General features: G+C 43.3%; 1 protein-coding gene across 5 annotated transcripts in view; it reads right to left on the reverse strand.

The window, feature by feature from the left end:
• PRKAG2 (protein kinase AMP-activated non-catalytic subunit gamma 2) overlaps positions 1-15,069 on the reverse strand; it is a 187,671-nt gene that overhangs the window by 37,253 nt on the left and 135,349 nt on the right. For all 5 annotated transcript variants that reach the window (XM_072153900.1, XM_072153902.1, XM_072153904.1 and 2 more), the window contains one exon: positions 2,410-2,630. In XM_072153900.1, the coding sequence (XP_072010001.1) occupies positions 2,410-2,630 (221 nt within the window). The remainder of the gene's footprint in view (positions 1-2,409; positions 2,631-15,069) is intronic.

Here is a 15,069-nt window from a genome sequence, read left to right on the forward strand (position 1 = left end):
TGGGTGCGGCTTTGTCTGCGTTTGCGTTAATTGTGGCACCAGCCGAGGGCGCGTTCACACGTGCGTTTTGACCTGCATTTTCATTGCGTCTGAAACGCATATACAACAGCTGATGTGAGGTAATTTGTCTAATTACATTACCGTTTACGTTGGTAAACGCAATGTTAACGCATGCGTTAACACATTGTTAACGTGCGCGTTAACAACGTGTTTACTATGCGTTTTGTAAACGGAAACGTTAACAGTGATGTAATTAGGCAAATCACCCCTCCTCAGCTGTTATATATGCGTTTCAAACGCAATGAAAACGCAGGTCAAAACGCAACGTGTGAACGCGCCCTTAAGGACGCAGGGTTTTTTCGCTTATTTCTCGCTCTCCACCTTCAAAAATCCATAACTTTTTCAATAAGCTGTGTGAGGGCTTATTTTGTGCGTAACAAATTTACTTTCCAGTGATGTTACTTATTATTCCATGCCGTGTACTGGAAAAATTGAAAAAACCGCATGTTCTTGTGGGCTCAGTTTTTCGGACTTTCACTCTTCGCTCCAAATAACACCTCTACTTTATTCTTTGGTTCGGTACGATCGCGGTGATACCAAATTTATACAGGTTTTATTGTGTTTTCATACATTTTCAAAAATTAAACGAAAAAGGAAAAAAAAATTGCCATCTTCTGACGCTAATAACTTTTTCATACTTTGGGGTACGGAGCTGTGTGATGTGTCATTTTTTGCGAAATGAGCAGACGTTTTCATTGCTACCATTTTGAGGACTGTGCAACATTTCCCGTCTCGGAGGTCAGATAGAGGTTGATAGATCGGGAATTTTGGGACGCAGCGGTACCTCATGTGTTTGTGATTTTTACTGTTTATTATATTTTATATCAGTTCTAGGGAAAGGGGGGTGATTTGAACTTTTAGCATTTAATTAATTTTTTACATTTTTTAAACTTTTTTTTTTTTTTTTTTTTCACTCTTTCTTAGACCATCTATGGGACATTAACCCTAGATAGTCAGATCGTTCCTACCATATAATGCAAAACAACTGTATCACAGTATATGGAGTTTTTGCATGACATTCATTACAGTGACCACTGGCTCATTGTAACGAATATGCAGAAGCCATTCAGCCTTGGGTCAGACGAAGACCAGAGGCTGTCATGGCAACTGACCGGGTAGCAACGATCGGAGGTAACTTGGCGGCGCCCAAGCGCTGCAATACTTTCAGTGCTGCCGGCGACTTTGCCGCCGGCAAAGAAAAGGTTACCACCCGCGATCGGTGCATGCGTTAACATAGCGTTAAAGAATGTAAACAGTAATGTAATTAGGCAAATCACCTCTCCTCAGCTGTTGTAATGCGTTTTAAAATGTAATGAAAAGGCAACAAAAGCGCAACGTGTGAAAGCACCCTCAGGGTCACAGGTTGTGTTTTGGTTCCGTTTTCATTGCGTTTTGAAACACATTACAACAGCTGAGGAGAGGGGATTTGCCTAATTACATTACTGTTAGGCCGCGGTCACACGATCCGCTAGGCGTCCGTTCATAACGCGACGCTAGCGCACAGGGGGCGGTCCTCGGCCCGACCGCACATGCGTTAACAGGGAAACGCATGCGATTGATAAGCCGATCGCATGCGTTTCCCTGTTAACGCATGTGCGTTCGGGCCGAGGACCGCCCCCTGTGCGCTAGCGTCGCGTTTTGAACGGACGCCTAGCGGATCGTGTGACCGCGGCCTCAACATTTGGTTTTACAATGTTAACAGCACGTTTATATAGCATTCTGTTAACATTTGTAAACGCAAATGTTTATAGTAATGTAATTAGGCAAATCCCCTCATCTCAGGTGTTGTAATTCGTTTCAAAACGCAATGAAAAACACAACCAAAACTCACTGGGGGACATTTACTTAAAGTGTCGTTGTCTGCATTGGCTTTGTTACCGACCTGCTCTCAGAAAGAAGATACACATTTAATATTGTGGAGCTGTGCAGAGACATTTCTGGCGCCGAGACTATTTTCTGTCCCTGGGACCAAAATCTGTCCCGAGCACCAGAAATGTGTCCAACAGTCCCTGCTAGACCAGTTTTCTTTTGGTCTACTTTCCGCCAGTTTACAGCGCCCAAAAAGGGCTGCGACACATATTAATTGTGTCTGAGTTTCCACTCCGCCAAAGCCCTTTTCGGAGAAGAGTCGGAGCAGACGGAAAAAGTCATTTTTTCTGGCCTCGCCAGCTAATAAATTGGTCGGAGAGCAGAACATGCGGTGAGAGGGCCACAAAACTGGCGGAAACACCATAGTAAATGTCCCCCACTGTGTGACCGCACCCTCGGAGACATCCAATAAACTTGGAGCATGTGACAACTGCCTCTGCATCACATGAGGAAACCTGTTTAGATGTTTGGGTTACTCACCGTCTTTGAGGTAGCGCTAAGCGTTGAAGTCGCCAGGGAAGATTTAGTCACAGTAACTGGTAGATGTGGTAGGGAGAACCTCTGGCCCGTGTCCGGCGGAGAGGAGAATGAGCGGAGCCTGGCCTCCAGACGTTCTGGTTCATGCTTGTAGGATTCCAGAGGGAAATTGGGCTGCTTGGTCACTTGTGTGGGAGTGGATGGGGAAGAGGACAGTCCTGAGGCTGCAGAATATAAGAGGAGAAGATCCCCATTAGATTTATCAGAACACAAGCGCTGAGTTATACTTTGTGTGTAAAACCTTACTGGCTTCTGTTTCCATCTAAGTCATATTCACGTGAGGAAAAGCTGAGATCTGCGATTCTGTAGAGATCTTAAAGGAAATCTATGACCAAATAAAAACATAATAAACACTTAGGCCACACGCACCGCTTTGTCTGCGTTGAAAACGCAAACGCAGACAAAGCCGCGCCTACCAGGGCGGGCCGCGGCCCGCTCGAATCGGCATTAATATGGAAACGCCTGCGATCGGGAACGAGCCGCCGTTTTTTTTTGCGTTAATTTAATGCAAAACACCGGCTTGTTCATGATCGCAGGCGTTTCCATAGAAACGTCGATTCAATCGGGCCGCCACGGGCCGCCCCGGTAGGCGCGGCTTTGTCTGCGTTTGCGTTTTCAAACGCAGACAAAGCGGTGCATGTGGCACCGGCCTAAGGCCCTTTCACTCCTTTTTTGCAGACCTGAACTTGCAAATAAGTTACGTTTTCCGTTCTTTAATGGTTTCTTTCTCACTGACTGTTTTTTTGTATAAGTCGTGTCCTATGTCCAGCTGAATTTGGAGCTGCTGCCTTCCCATTAAAATCTATGGGGCATTCATTTTTGCAGGTTGCATTCAGGTTCGTCCATTTTTGCAGACTGTTTTTTCATTCCATTGCTTAGATACAACACATATGACCAGAAAATCATCACATGACACTTGGATGACATACGGACAATTTTTGTGGACGAGGTATGAACAAACTGACAAAGAACAAGTCCAAAACACAACATAAAAATGGACCTACTGAGTATGCTGACCTAGGAAAATAACATTCGTGTAAAAGGGGCATTACTGTATTTTTATGACTATAAGGCGCACAAAAATTCCTTTTATTTTCTCAAAATTCAAAGGTGCACTTAATATATGAATTGTACTTACAGACAACAGCTGTCTTGAACTGTGTACAGGTCTGCCACCTGCTGGTCATTCATCCTTATAATCCAGTGTGCCTTATATATGAACCTAAACGTTGTAGCAGGTATTTATTGATGGTGCGCCTTATAGTCCGAAAAATACGGTACTCATAGATCGAGGCAAAGCATTGTAATCTTTTTATATTTGTTACCCATAGCCTTCTTTCTTCCTAAATCAACTTTCAAATTATACTAATGAGCCAGAAGGGCTTTGGGTTTTTTGACCACAGCCCCTCAGTGTTCTGCATTCACAGGCTTTTACACTGTCTCCCCTTTCCCCTCTTCTCCCTCAGGACCTTCCCCTCCCTCTGCCTGTTGTAATCTCACAGAAGCAGAGGGAGTTTCAGAACATAGTGGTAGGGGGATGTGCTCCTGCACAGAGCTACAGCCTTTGAAGCTACATCAAAGAGGGGTTCTGGTAACAACATGGACTTCTGGCTCATCATTAACATAATTGTAAAAATTTATTTAGAATGAAGGATAACAAATATAAGACCATTACCATAGTTACAGTGCCTGGATCTATGGGATTACCATGCTTGATTTTGAAGGTAGATTGCATTTAAGTACATTTCAGTAAGACCTAGATCATTTCAAGAAATTTTAAACAAATGATTTGCATATTAAATTAATATGTATTTGTTAGAGAATCATGTATACAAAAAAATGTAAAAATATGACAAAAGTATTTAAGACATTGGCAATGCAAATGAGCCCTAACAAGTTCCGGATTGGAGATTGCTTTTAGCTCTCCGTGGGCTTATTCTTATCTATCGAATCAGATACAGAATTAGTGTAACCTTTCCAACAGTCTCCTTGAATTTGGAAGAAAATTCAGCATCTATTTTCCTTCTCCCTAGGAGCAGCATGACCATGATTAAAACTCGACTTGTATTAGGACCGACTGAGATGTAACAGCAATTTATGTAGCAGGAGACGGTCACATATTTCTGTCTAAAATTACAATGGAATATTTTCCATCATAACATGTGGAAATGAATGTCATAGCTGCAGTATATCTACGGTAATAAAGAATGAGTCCACATCTCATCTATTTTTCCACTTTACTTTGCTTCAAAGTAAGAATACAATGTATTCATTGTTGTAGGGGAATGTTTTCCTAGATGCTCTGTAAGATAATTAGTTGTAGGGCATCTACATTACATTGACTGTATATGCTTAAAGGGACTTTGTCACCAGATTTTACACCATTAAGGCTACATTCACACACATGTACGGGGGACGTATATACGGACGATGTATATACGGCCGATATACGTCCCCCATACACTTCTATGGGCTTATGGGAGCGGTACGGTGCAGCACACGTGCGGCACCGTACCGCTCCGTAGCCTGGGAAAGGATAGGACATGTCCTATCTTTTGCCGTGTTACGGCGCTGTGCGCCATATGTTCCTATGGAGAGGGGCGGGGGTGAGCAATGCTCAACTCCTCATCTCCCCGTGCGCCGCCATGTGCCCGCCGTGCTACGGTATCGCGGGCAAAGGCAGTGTGCATGTAGCCTTAAATCTCATTTGTTTACCTATAAAAAAATCTTGTTCATAGCCAAATGAAGAAGAGAAGAGTCAGATTTTGCCTGAGATCTGTCCCTTAGAACCTAGAAACATGAATTACTGTGTCATGTAAGGATAGTAGTAGTTTAATGGGGATAAAAAGAGTCCTAGTTAAAGGGACACTGAACCTAGAAATGAATCCAATAAGTAAACAAGAGAGATTCTCTTTATCTCTCCCAAGTATATCCCAAGACCTGCAGATATCCTGCAAAAATCAAATGGATTCATGGTGAAATGTGGGAATAACTGTTCTTACTCTCGGAAGAAATGTCTAATTTTCTTTTGAAAGAATAAATTGGCTAAATCTTTCATGATACCATTAATATCCAAAACCAACTAAGCTTCACTAACCCTATAACAATTTCAGTACTGTAGTATGGCAGTATATGGTAGGATCGATCAGACAACCTAGGGTTAAAGTACCCTAGGGGGTCTGAAAAATAGTGAAAGTAAAAATAAAAAAAGTGAAAAAAAACCCCATAAAAATTCAAATCACCCCCCTTTCCCTAGAACTGATATAAATATAAATAAACAGTAAAAATCATAAACACATTAGGTATCGCTGCGTCCGAAAATGTCCGATCTATCAAAATATAATAACGGGTTTTCACTGCGTTTCCCTCTAACAGAAAATAGTGCCCAAATTTGAAAATGGCACTTTTCTGGCATTTTGAAAAATTCTATAAAAGTGATCAAAAGGTCATATTGTTCTAAAAATGGTAGCATTGAAAACGTCATCAAAAGTTACACAAAATGACATCACCCACAGCTTCGTACACCAAAGTATAAAAAAGTTTTTAGCGCCAGAGATGGCAAAATAAAAAAAGAATTTTTGGACAGGTTTTAATTTCTGTAAATGTATGAAAACATTTAAAAAACCTATACAAATTTGTTATCCCCGTGATTGTACCGACCCAAAGAATAAAGGAGACATGTCATTTGGGGCATACATTGAAAGGCGTAAAATCCAAGCCCACAAGAAAAGAGCGCAAATTCGTTTTTTCACCATTTTTGCTGCATTTGGAATTTTTTTTCCCGCTTCCCAGTACGCGGCATGGAATAATAAATACCATCACTATGAAGTGCAATTTGCTATGCAGAAAACAAGCCCTTATGTAGCTCTTTACATGGAAAAATAAAAAGTTATAGATTCACCCAAATTGCAGGTCGCTAGCCCACCCATGCCTTTTTCCCCCCGCTGGCGCGGCGTCCGCGCTTCTTACATGTCCCGGCTCCTGCTCTGTCTTCCTCGGCTGTGTGCGCGCTTTCATGAGTACTAGGGTGCGCGCGCTGGCTTCAAAAGATTTAAAGGGCCAGCGCACCGCTAGTTGGCACTGGCCATTTTTAGGAATTCTACTTAAGCCTGCCCCTTTCTGCAAACCCCGCCGCATCTTTGTGCCTACGCCTTAGAGAAAGCTCTCCTGCGATATTCCTGTGTTCCTGCTCCTGAGTTCCCGTGTTCCTGTGTTCCTGTTCCCGTGCTCCTGTATGTTCCTGTGTTCCTGTTCCCGTGCTCCTGTGTATTCCTACGTTCCTGTTCCGTGTTCCTGTTCCCGTGCTCCTGTGTGTTCCTGTCCGTTCCTGTGTTATCGTTCCCATTTGCCTGGACCTCCCGTTGCTGACCCCAGATCGGACTTGACCTTGCATCTCTGCTGCCTGCCCTGACCTTGTGCCTGGACCTGACCAGTAGACTGTCTCCTGCTAAGGTACCTCGACCTCGGTTGCCACCGCGGGCTAGTTGCACCCACGGAACGACCTGGTGGCACCCTGCCCCAGAAAGTCCAACCAGCTTTCTGGCAGGCTCTGGTGAAGACCAGGTGCCACTTAGATTCCGGTCCCGGGAGTCGGCTAGTACCACCTCCTGCGGTGGTTCAGATGATCCACTGATCCTGAATCATGACAAGGGCCAGGTCGTTAAGGGGTTAAATATTGGAATTGTTAATTAAAGTAGGCAGCTTTTTTTTCTTGTGCCACGCAATGGGAAAGACTTCTCGCTCCCAGTAAAGAGCCTGTTGTTAAAGATTGGAATCCTGTTTATTCTCTCCTGCGATACCATCCTTTTGTAGGTGAAACACTATACCAATGTACATTGAAACGGAATGTATCATGATATGTGATCTCACCCTGTACCTATTCTATAGCTGAAAAACTGTTAATGAATCCCACCTCTGACTTTAGTGCTATACCCTTTAATAAATAAGATACCAATTTCCAAATCTATCTTTTGTATCACATATGCTTGGCAGGAAGAGTTAACCTGAATTGGTAATGTATGTGACCTCCCATCCCCCACCATCTATGTGTGTAGGCAATGTATAAGCCTCCAACTACAGACAGTCATAAAAATGAGTAATAGATGGATGGTCCCGGCCTCCCAGCTTACTACAGACACCAAGGTTGTCTGCTGATATTGAACACAAGTGCTATTATAAGTCTATTAGGAAATTGCTTCAAGGGTAAAGCTTTATTACCAGGAAGCCATGCACCATGAACCCTATCCTTTGATTAGGAAGATCACTTTTCATACTATTACCTTTTAGTCCAACACACCTTCTAAAATTAGGACAGGAGCATAATATTACAGTATGACTTCACATGATAACCATCCCCTCGGCCCACACAGTAAAGTATAGGTAGTTTGAGGACATCCTCTACACGTCCACAGCCCATAAAGTGAGCCCTGGACCAAATCCAGTGTATACATAAATAGTGCACAAGGTTCTGGGCAGGTCAAGACAACCACAGCTCAAGGACCTACAGCTCAAGGAGGCTTCAGGGGGGGTACAAAAACATTCTAGGGAATCGTAGGACCACCACTGCTCAAGGACCTACAGCTCAAGGAGGGTTCAGGGGGGTACAAAAATATGTTAGGGGATCGTAGGACAACCACTGCTCAAGGACCTACAGCTCAAGGAGGCTTCAGGGGGGGTACAAAAATATGCTAGGGGATCGTAGGACAACCACTGCTCAAGGACCTACAGCTCAAGGAGGCTTCAGGGGTATACAAAAATATGCTAGGGGATCGTAGGACAACCACTGCTCAAGGACCTACAACGAGGAGGAGGCTTCAGGGGGGTACAAAAATATGCTAGGGGATCGTAGGACAACCACTGCTCAAGGACTTACAGCTCAAGGAGGCTTCAGGGGTATACAAAAACATGCTAGGGGATCGTAGGACAACCACTGCTCAAGGACTTACAGCTCAAGGAGGCTTCAGGGGTATACAAAAATATGCTAGGGGATCGTAGGACAACCACTGCTCAAGGACCTACAACGAGGAGGAGGCTTCAGGGGGGTACAAAAATATGCTAGGGGATCGTAGGACAACCACTGCTCAAGGACCTACAACGAGGAGGAGGCTTCAGGGGGGGTACAAAAACATGCTAGGGGATCATAGGACAACCACTGCTCAAGGACCTACAGCTCAAGGAGGGTTCAGGGGGGTACAAAAATATGTTAGGGGATCGTAGGACAACCACTGCTCAAGGACCTACAGCTCAAGGAGGCTTCAGGGGGGGTACAAAAATATGCTAGGGGATCGTAGGACAACCACTGCTCAAGGACCTACAACGAGGAGGAGGCTTCAGGGGGGGTACAAAAACATGCTAGGGGATCATAGGACAACCACTGCTCAAGGACCTACAGCTCAAGGAGGGTTCAGGGGGGTACAAAAATATGTTAGGGGATCGTAGGACAACCACTGCTCAAGGACCTACAGCTCAAGGAGGCTTCAGGGGGGGTACAAAAATATGCTAGGGGATCGTAGGACAACCACTGCTCAAGGACCTACAGCTCAAGGAGGCTTCAGGGGTATACAAAAATATGCTAGGGGATCGTAGGACAACCACTGCTCAAGGACCTACAGCTCAAGGAGGCTTCAGGGGGGGTACAAAAACATGCTAGGGGATCGTAGGACAACCACTGCCCAAGGACCTACAACGAGGAGGAGGCTTCAGGGGGGTACAAAAACATGCTAGGGGATCATAGGACAACCACTGCTCAAGGACCTACAGCTCAAGGAGGGTTCAGGGGGGTACAAAACTATGTTAGGGGATCGTAGGACAACCACTGCTCAAGGACCTACAGCTCAAGGAGGCTTTAGGGGGGGTACAAAAACATGCTAGGGGATCGTAGGACAACCACTGCTCAAGGATCTACAACGAGGAGGAGGCTTCAGGGGCGCCTGGAGATGGTGGGGGGTAAATTAGCTTTACATTTCTATACAGATTTAAATTATAGAAAATAAAAGTCTTTTAGCAGCACTGTTTAGTGTTTAGTCATACTGCCATTGAGTACCGTATACAGACAGTCCCCCGGGTTACGTACAGGATAGGTTCTGTAGAATTGTTCCTTAGTTGAATTTGTATGTAAGTCAGAACTGTATAATTTATTATTGTAACCCCAGCCAAAAATTTTTTGGTCTCTGAGACAATTGGATTTTAAAAATGTTGGGTTGTCATAAGAACCAGGATTAACAATAAAGCCTCATTTCAGACACCTGTGATAACTGTTATAGATGTTTATTGTAGCCTGGGACTAAAGTACAGTAAATTACCAACATCCAGAGGTCCGTTTGTAACTAGGGGTCGTCTGTAAGTCGGGTGTTCTTAAGTAGGGGACCGCCTGTATACTCGAATATAAGCCGGATTTTTCAGCACAAAAATGTGGTGAAAACCTCAAACTCGGCTTATACTCAAGTCAAGACTGACCGAAGAAGAGAAGACCTGCAGGGGGCGCCAGAAAGGTGATTTTTGACTTTGTTTTTTTAAGTGCTACCTGGGGCAGATGCTGGATGGTTATTTCCTGGGGAGCAGGGGGCTGGCTGGCTATATACTAGGGGCTTGTAAGTTGAAGGTATGGCCTGGCTATATACTGGGGGCACTGGTTGGCTATATACTGGGGGACATGGGCAGGCTATATAAATAGGGGCACTGGCTGGCTTTATACTGGGGGGTCATGGGCTGGCTTTATACTGGGGGGGGCATGAGCTGGCTATATCCTGGGGGGCATGGGCTGGCTATATAAATAGGGGCACTGGCTGTCTTTATACTGGTGGGCATGGGCTGGCTTTATACTGGTGGGGGGCATGGGCTGGCTTTATACTGGGGTGGCATGAGCTGGCTATATGCTGGGGGGCATGGGCTGGCTTTATACTGGGGTGGCATGAGCTGGCTATATGCTGGGGGGCATGGGCTGGCTTTATACTGGGGGGGGCATGAGCTGGCTATATGCCAGGGGGCATGGGCTGGCTATATACTGGGGGTCATGGGTTGGCACAAATGTATATACTCAAGTATATACAGTACATTGGAAAAAAAAAGGTTGAAGCGCACTAAGAGCAGGTCCTAACACTGCTGTGCTCTTAGCTCTTCACATTTTAGTACCCCACAGCCCTTATCCTCTGCTCTCAGTGACTCCTGTACTGTTAAGGCTAAATTCACACATCTGCAAAAAGTCCTATTCCTGCCCTGATTGGCCACATGGCCACTCGCTATGAATACCATATAGTTGGTCAAAAATCGTTTGGTTCGGCCATAAAGATTTTGACAAAATAACCAACAGTCTGGGTCTACAATTTAGCTTTTAGCCATTTGCCCTTTGTATAAACCTACCCCATACAGAGAGGTTGATGTGAGAGGGACTCACTGAGCAGTAAACCTTGTACAAACCTCTCACTTATCCATGAATGTTATATTCCTATCCCCGTATTGTTTATGTTACCCCAAGCACAAAGGCACATACACTGCGCACTACTAATGAATAACTTTGAGACGTTAATAACCCTTGAAATTATTCTTCTGCATTTAGCAAAGCAATTTCTTGCCAGTTAAACAGAGAATAAGACGGCCCCTGGCTGCTGCATTCATAAGTAGGGTCTGAGACACGTCCTAATCTGCATTCATCCAGGAACACATTCGGAATAACTGGCTTATCCCTTTATCTGAAATGTTCTACTTTATAGTGGAAATTCCTCAGCATTATATATGTAGTAATGAGCAGCTTGAAGGGATGCCAGTTTTCCAGAACTCACTGAAACTTATTGACTATAATAGTTATTAAGGAATAGTCCTGAAGGTCAGTGCTGACATCTACAGAATAGGCTCTTACTTTTTATTACTATGTCTCTGAAAAACCTCACATATCAAACCATCCAATTTACAGAAAGTCTATTTCCAGACTACGGGTGAACATAGCATTAAAGCCCATGGTTCCATGGTAAGTGCTTCTTTTAGGGTTTTTCCCAGTGTATGAATGATCATTATCAGTCCAATAAACATGAGTGGCAGAATGCATGGGCCATTGTCGGTCCATACAACTGTGTAATATGGGACCCCATTGTCATAATCATTAGGGCCAGACATTTATCAACTAAATTATAATTATACATAGGAAAAATTCAGAAACGTTATAACATACTTTACATTTCAAATCATCAGCATGGTTGTTTGCTCTCAATGACCAGGAAGGAATTTTTTCCTACTGTGGGCCAATTGGAATCAGCCTTGTGCAACACCCCTGCCGACGCAGTGTTGCAAAACTAAAAAACCTCCCATAGATTTAATAGGAATCTATGAGCCTGATCAACTAAGTGAGACCTTCAGTGTCTGGAAATGGTAATGCACCTGTATAATATCTGCCTGAAGCGGAGTGTTGATTACTGCGACCAATCAAATGTCTTGTGGTTTTTATATTGTACAAAGGTGCTGGTTGGATAATTAGCTTCCCAACTGACAAGGGGAATTTATAAAACAAATATAGAAAGATGCAGAAGAACAGGCACTACCCAAACCTCCATGAGAAAAGTGAGTGCCGTTCTGTTCACTACGGGAATTTATATAACCTCTTGTGGCTGGAAAGTTTGCTCTCTTTCTGCCCAGGATGGAATAAGAAGCACATGTGTCTGAGGTTTGCTGCCCAGATCCACAGCCTACAACTAAGGCCTGCAGGACTCTGCGCTATCAACCAGAGTACTACAAAGCAATCTGCAGCCTATACCAGAGTGTGAGCAACATCTGCCAAACACCATCCAGCCAGTGACCTGGAACCAGTTGACTAGTTCCCTACTGCTGTGGCCATTGCCGTGTTCCAGAATAAACAAACTGTGAGTTTTATGGTTGAGATCCCTTGTCTCGGAGTGATCCCTGGGTAAATCTGCTAACATCAAGGGTGCCCCATTTACCACCAGCCTTAAATTTCTTTACAACTTCTCGATATAACAGTATTTATCATGATTATCAGAGCAGCTTGCTTTACCCCACTTGTTTTTCCAGCACAAAGGGAACCTGTCACCTACTTTTACCCCACTAAACTAGCAGCCCTGGTAGGGTATGTCATTTCTAAAATTACCTCTTTCTGTGAAATCTCCCCAATTTACCTAAAGAATCCCATTCCACGTCATCGGGAAATGATAAGAAAACTGTGAATATACCTGTGAATTTAGATTATAGAATCACAGGCCTGTAAAAGTTTAAAGATAAAATTCTCTTCTTTAGTCTGGTACCAGAACTAGTGGCTATAGAATCCAAGACATAAGTATCTAAATTTACCATTCACCTCCAGCCTCAGTTGTCAGATTGTATATAAATCTCGATGATGATGAATAACAGGGCAAAGGCAAAATGGAGAATTGTTATTTTGTCAAGTGGAAGACACAATGAGGAATAATGTAAATTCTTTTTGGAATGTCAACAGTTTAACCCAGGAAGAGGTACGGCACCGCCTCGCAAGCACTAAGATAGATAAATCACCGGGACCAGATGGCATACACCCCCGGGTTCTGCATAAACTATGTACCATGATAGACAGACCGTTATTTTTAATATTTGAAGATTCACTGAGAACTGGTTATGTTCCACAGGACTGGCGCATAGCAAATGTGGTACCAATATACAAAAAAGGATCAAATAGCGATCCTGGAAACTACAGATCCGTGAGTCTAACTTCTGTGGTGGGGAAAATATTTGAGGGGTTTATTAGAGATGCTATCCTGGAGTATCTCACTGTGCACAACCTTATAACCCAGCATCAGCATGGGTTTATGAGAGATCGGTCCTGTCAGACTAATCTGATTGGTTTCTATGAGGAGGTAAGTTCAAGACTGGATCTGGGGGACGCTGTGAATGTTGTATATCTGGACTTTTCAAAGGCATTTGACACCGTGCCACATAAAAGGTTGGTATATAAAATGAAACTGCTGGGAATAGGAGAAAATATGTGTATTTGGGTAAGTAATTGGCTTAGTGATAGAAAACAGAGGGTCGTCATTAATGGCACATTCTCAGATTGGGTTGAGGTTACTAGTGGAGTGCCACAGGGGTCAGTATTGGGGCCACTTCTTTTTAATATTTTTATTAATGACCTTGTAGTGGGTTTACACAGTCAAGTTTCAATATTTGCAGATGATACTAAGCTGTATAAAGTAATAAATACTGAGGTCGATAGTTTAGCATTACAGAGGGATTTGTGGAAGCTTGAGGAGTGGGCAGAGAAATGGTTGATGATATTTAATGTAGATAAATGTAAAGTTATGCACTTGGGCCATGGAAACAAAAAGTATAATTATGTTCTAAACGGTCAATTACTTGGTAAAACTGGAGCTGAAAAGGACTTGGGGGTATTGGTGGATGGTAAACTTAATTTTAGTGACCAGAGCCAGGCAGCTGCTGCCAAAGCAAATAAAATTATGGGATGTATCAAGAGAGGAATAGATTCTCATGATAAAGACATAGTTTTGCCCTTATACAAATCGCTGGTCAGACCACACATGGAATTTTGTGTCCAGTTTTGGGCACCAGTGTATAAAAAGGATATAGTAGAGCTGGAACGGGTGCAGAGGAGAGCAACCAGGATTATTAGGGGAGTGGGGGGATTAGAATACAATGACAGATTACAAAATTTGGGATTATTCAGGGGAGACCTCATTACAATGTACAAATACCTGAATGGACAGTACAAGGATCTCTCCAAAGATCTTTTTATACCTAGGCCTGTGACCAGGACAAGGGGGCATCCTCTACGCCTAGAGGAGAGGCGATTTTACCATCAACATAGACAAAGGTTCTTTACTGTAAGAGCAGTGAGACTATGGAACTCTCTGCCGCAGGAGGTTGTTATGGCGGACTCTATGTACATGTTCAAGAGAGGCCTGGATGCCTTTCTGGAGAGCAAAAATATCACGGGTTATGGGGATAAAACATTTATTTAATTCTTAAAGGTTGGACTTGATGGACTTGCGTCTTTTTCCAGCCTTATATACTATGATACTATGAGTTACATAATGATATTGTTGAACAGGATAATGTTGCTTTCAAATTGAAATATGTTTCTTGGCTCAAAATACTGAAACCCTATGATAAAGATAGGGCCTTAATATTAGATCATTGGGGGGTCCAACACCCAGAACCACCATAGATTCGAGTTAATGAACGAGACAGCTCTGTTCTCAGTGTAGTGGCAGAAATAGAGTCACTGCAGGTAGATCCTATTGAAATGAATGGGGAATAATCTGCAGTAACCTTGTCTGACCACTATACTGTAGCATCTGTCTGCTTCCTGAACCATTCTCTCTTTTTATCAACTGATAAATACAGATATTGGACCCTTTAATTTCCTACATATTTGATTACATCTTGTTATGCTCTTCTCATATTATTGTCATAACTTCCTTATGTATCCGGCTATAATGTTCCCAGAATGCATCCTCCAAATTATTTCGAATCCTCATGAAAGTAATCTTATTACCCAGCATGCTCCATTCTAAGAATCATAAAATAACTGTTTCCAGTAAAGAACCAAGTTCTCTTCAAGAGTCCTTGAGTGAAGTTTTATACCAGTCAAGTGTCATATCACAAGACGTA

The sequence above is a fragment of the Engystomops pustulosus genome, chromosome 5 (assembly GCF_040894005.1).
Source record: "Engystomops pustulosus chromosome 5, aEngPut4.maternal, whole genome shotgun sequence".
Classification (NCBI taxonomy): domain Eukaryota; kingdom Metazoa; phylum Chordata; class Amphibia; order Anura; family Leptodactylidae; genus Engystomops; species Engystomops pustulosus.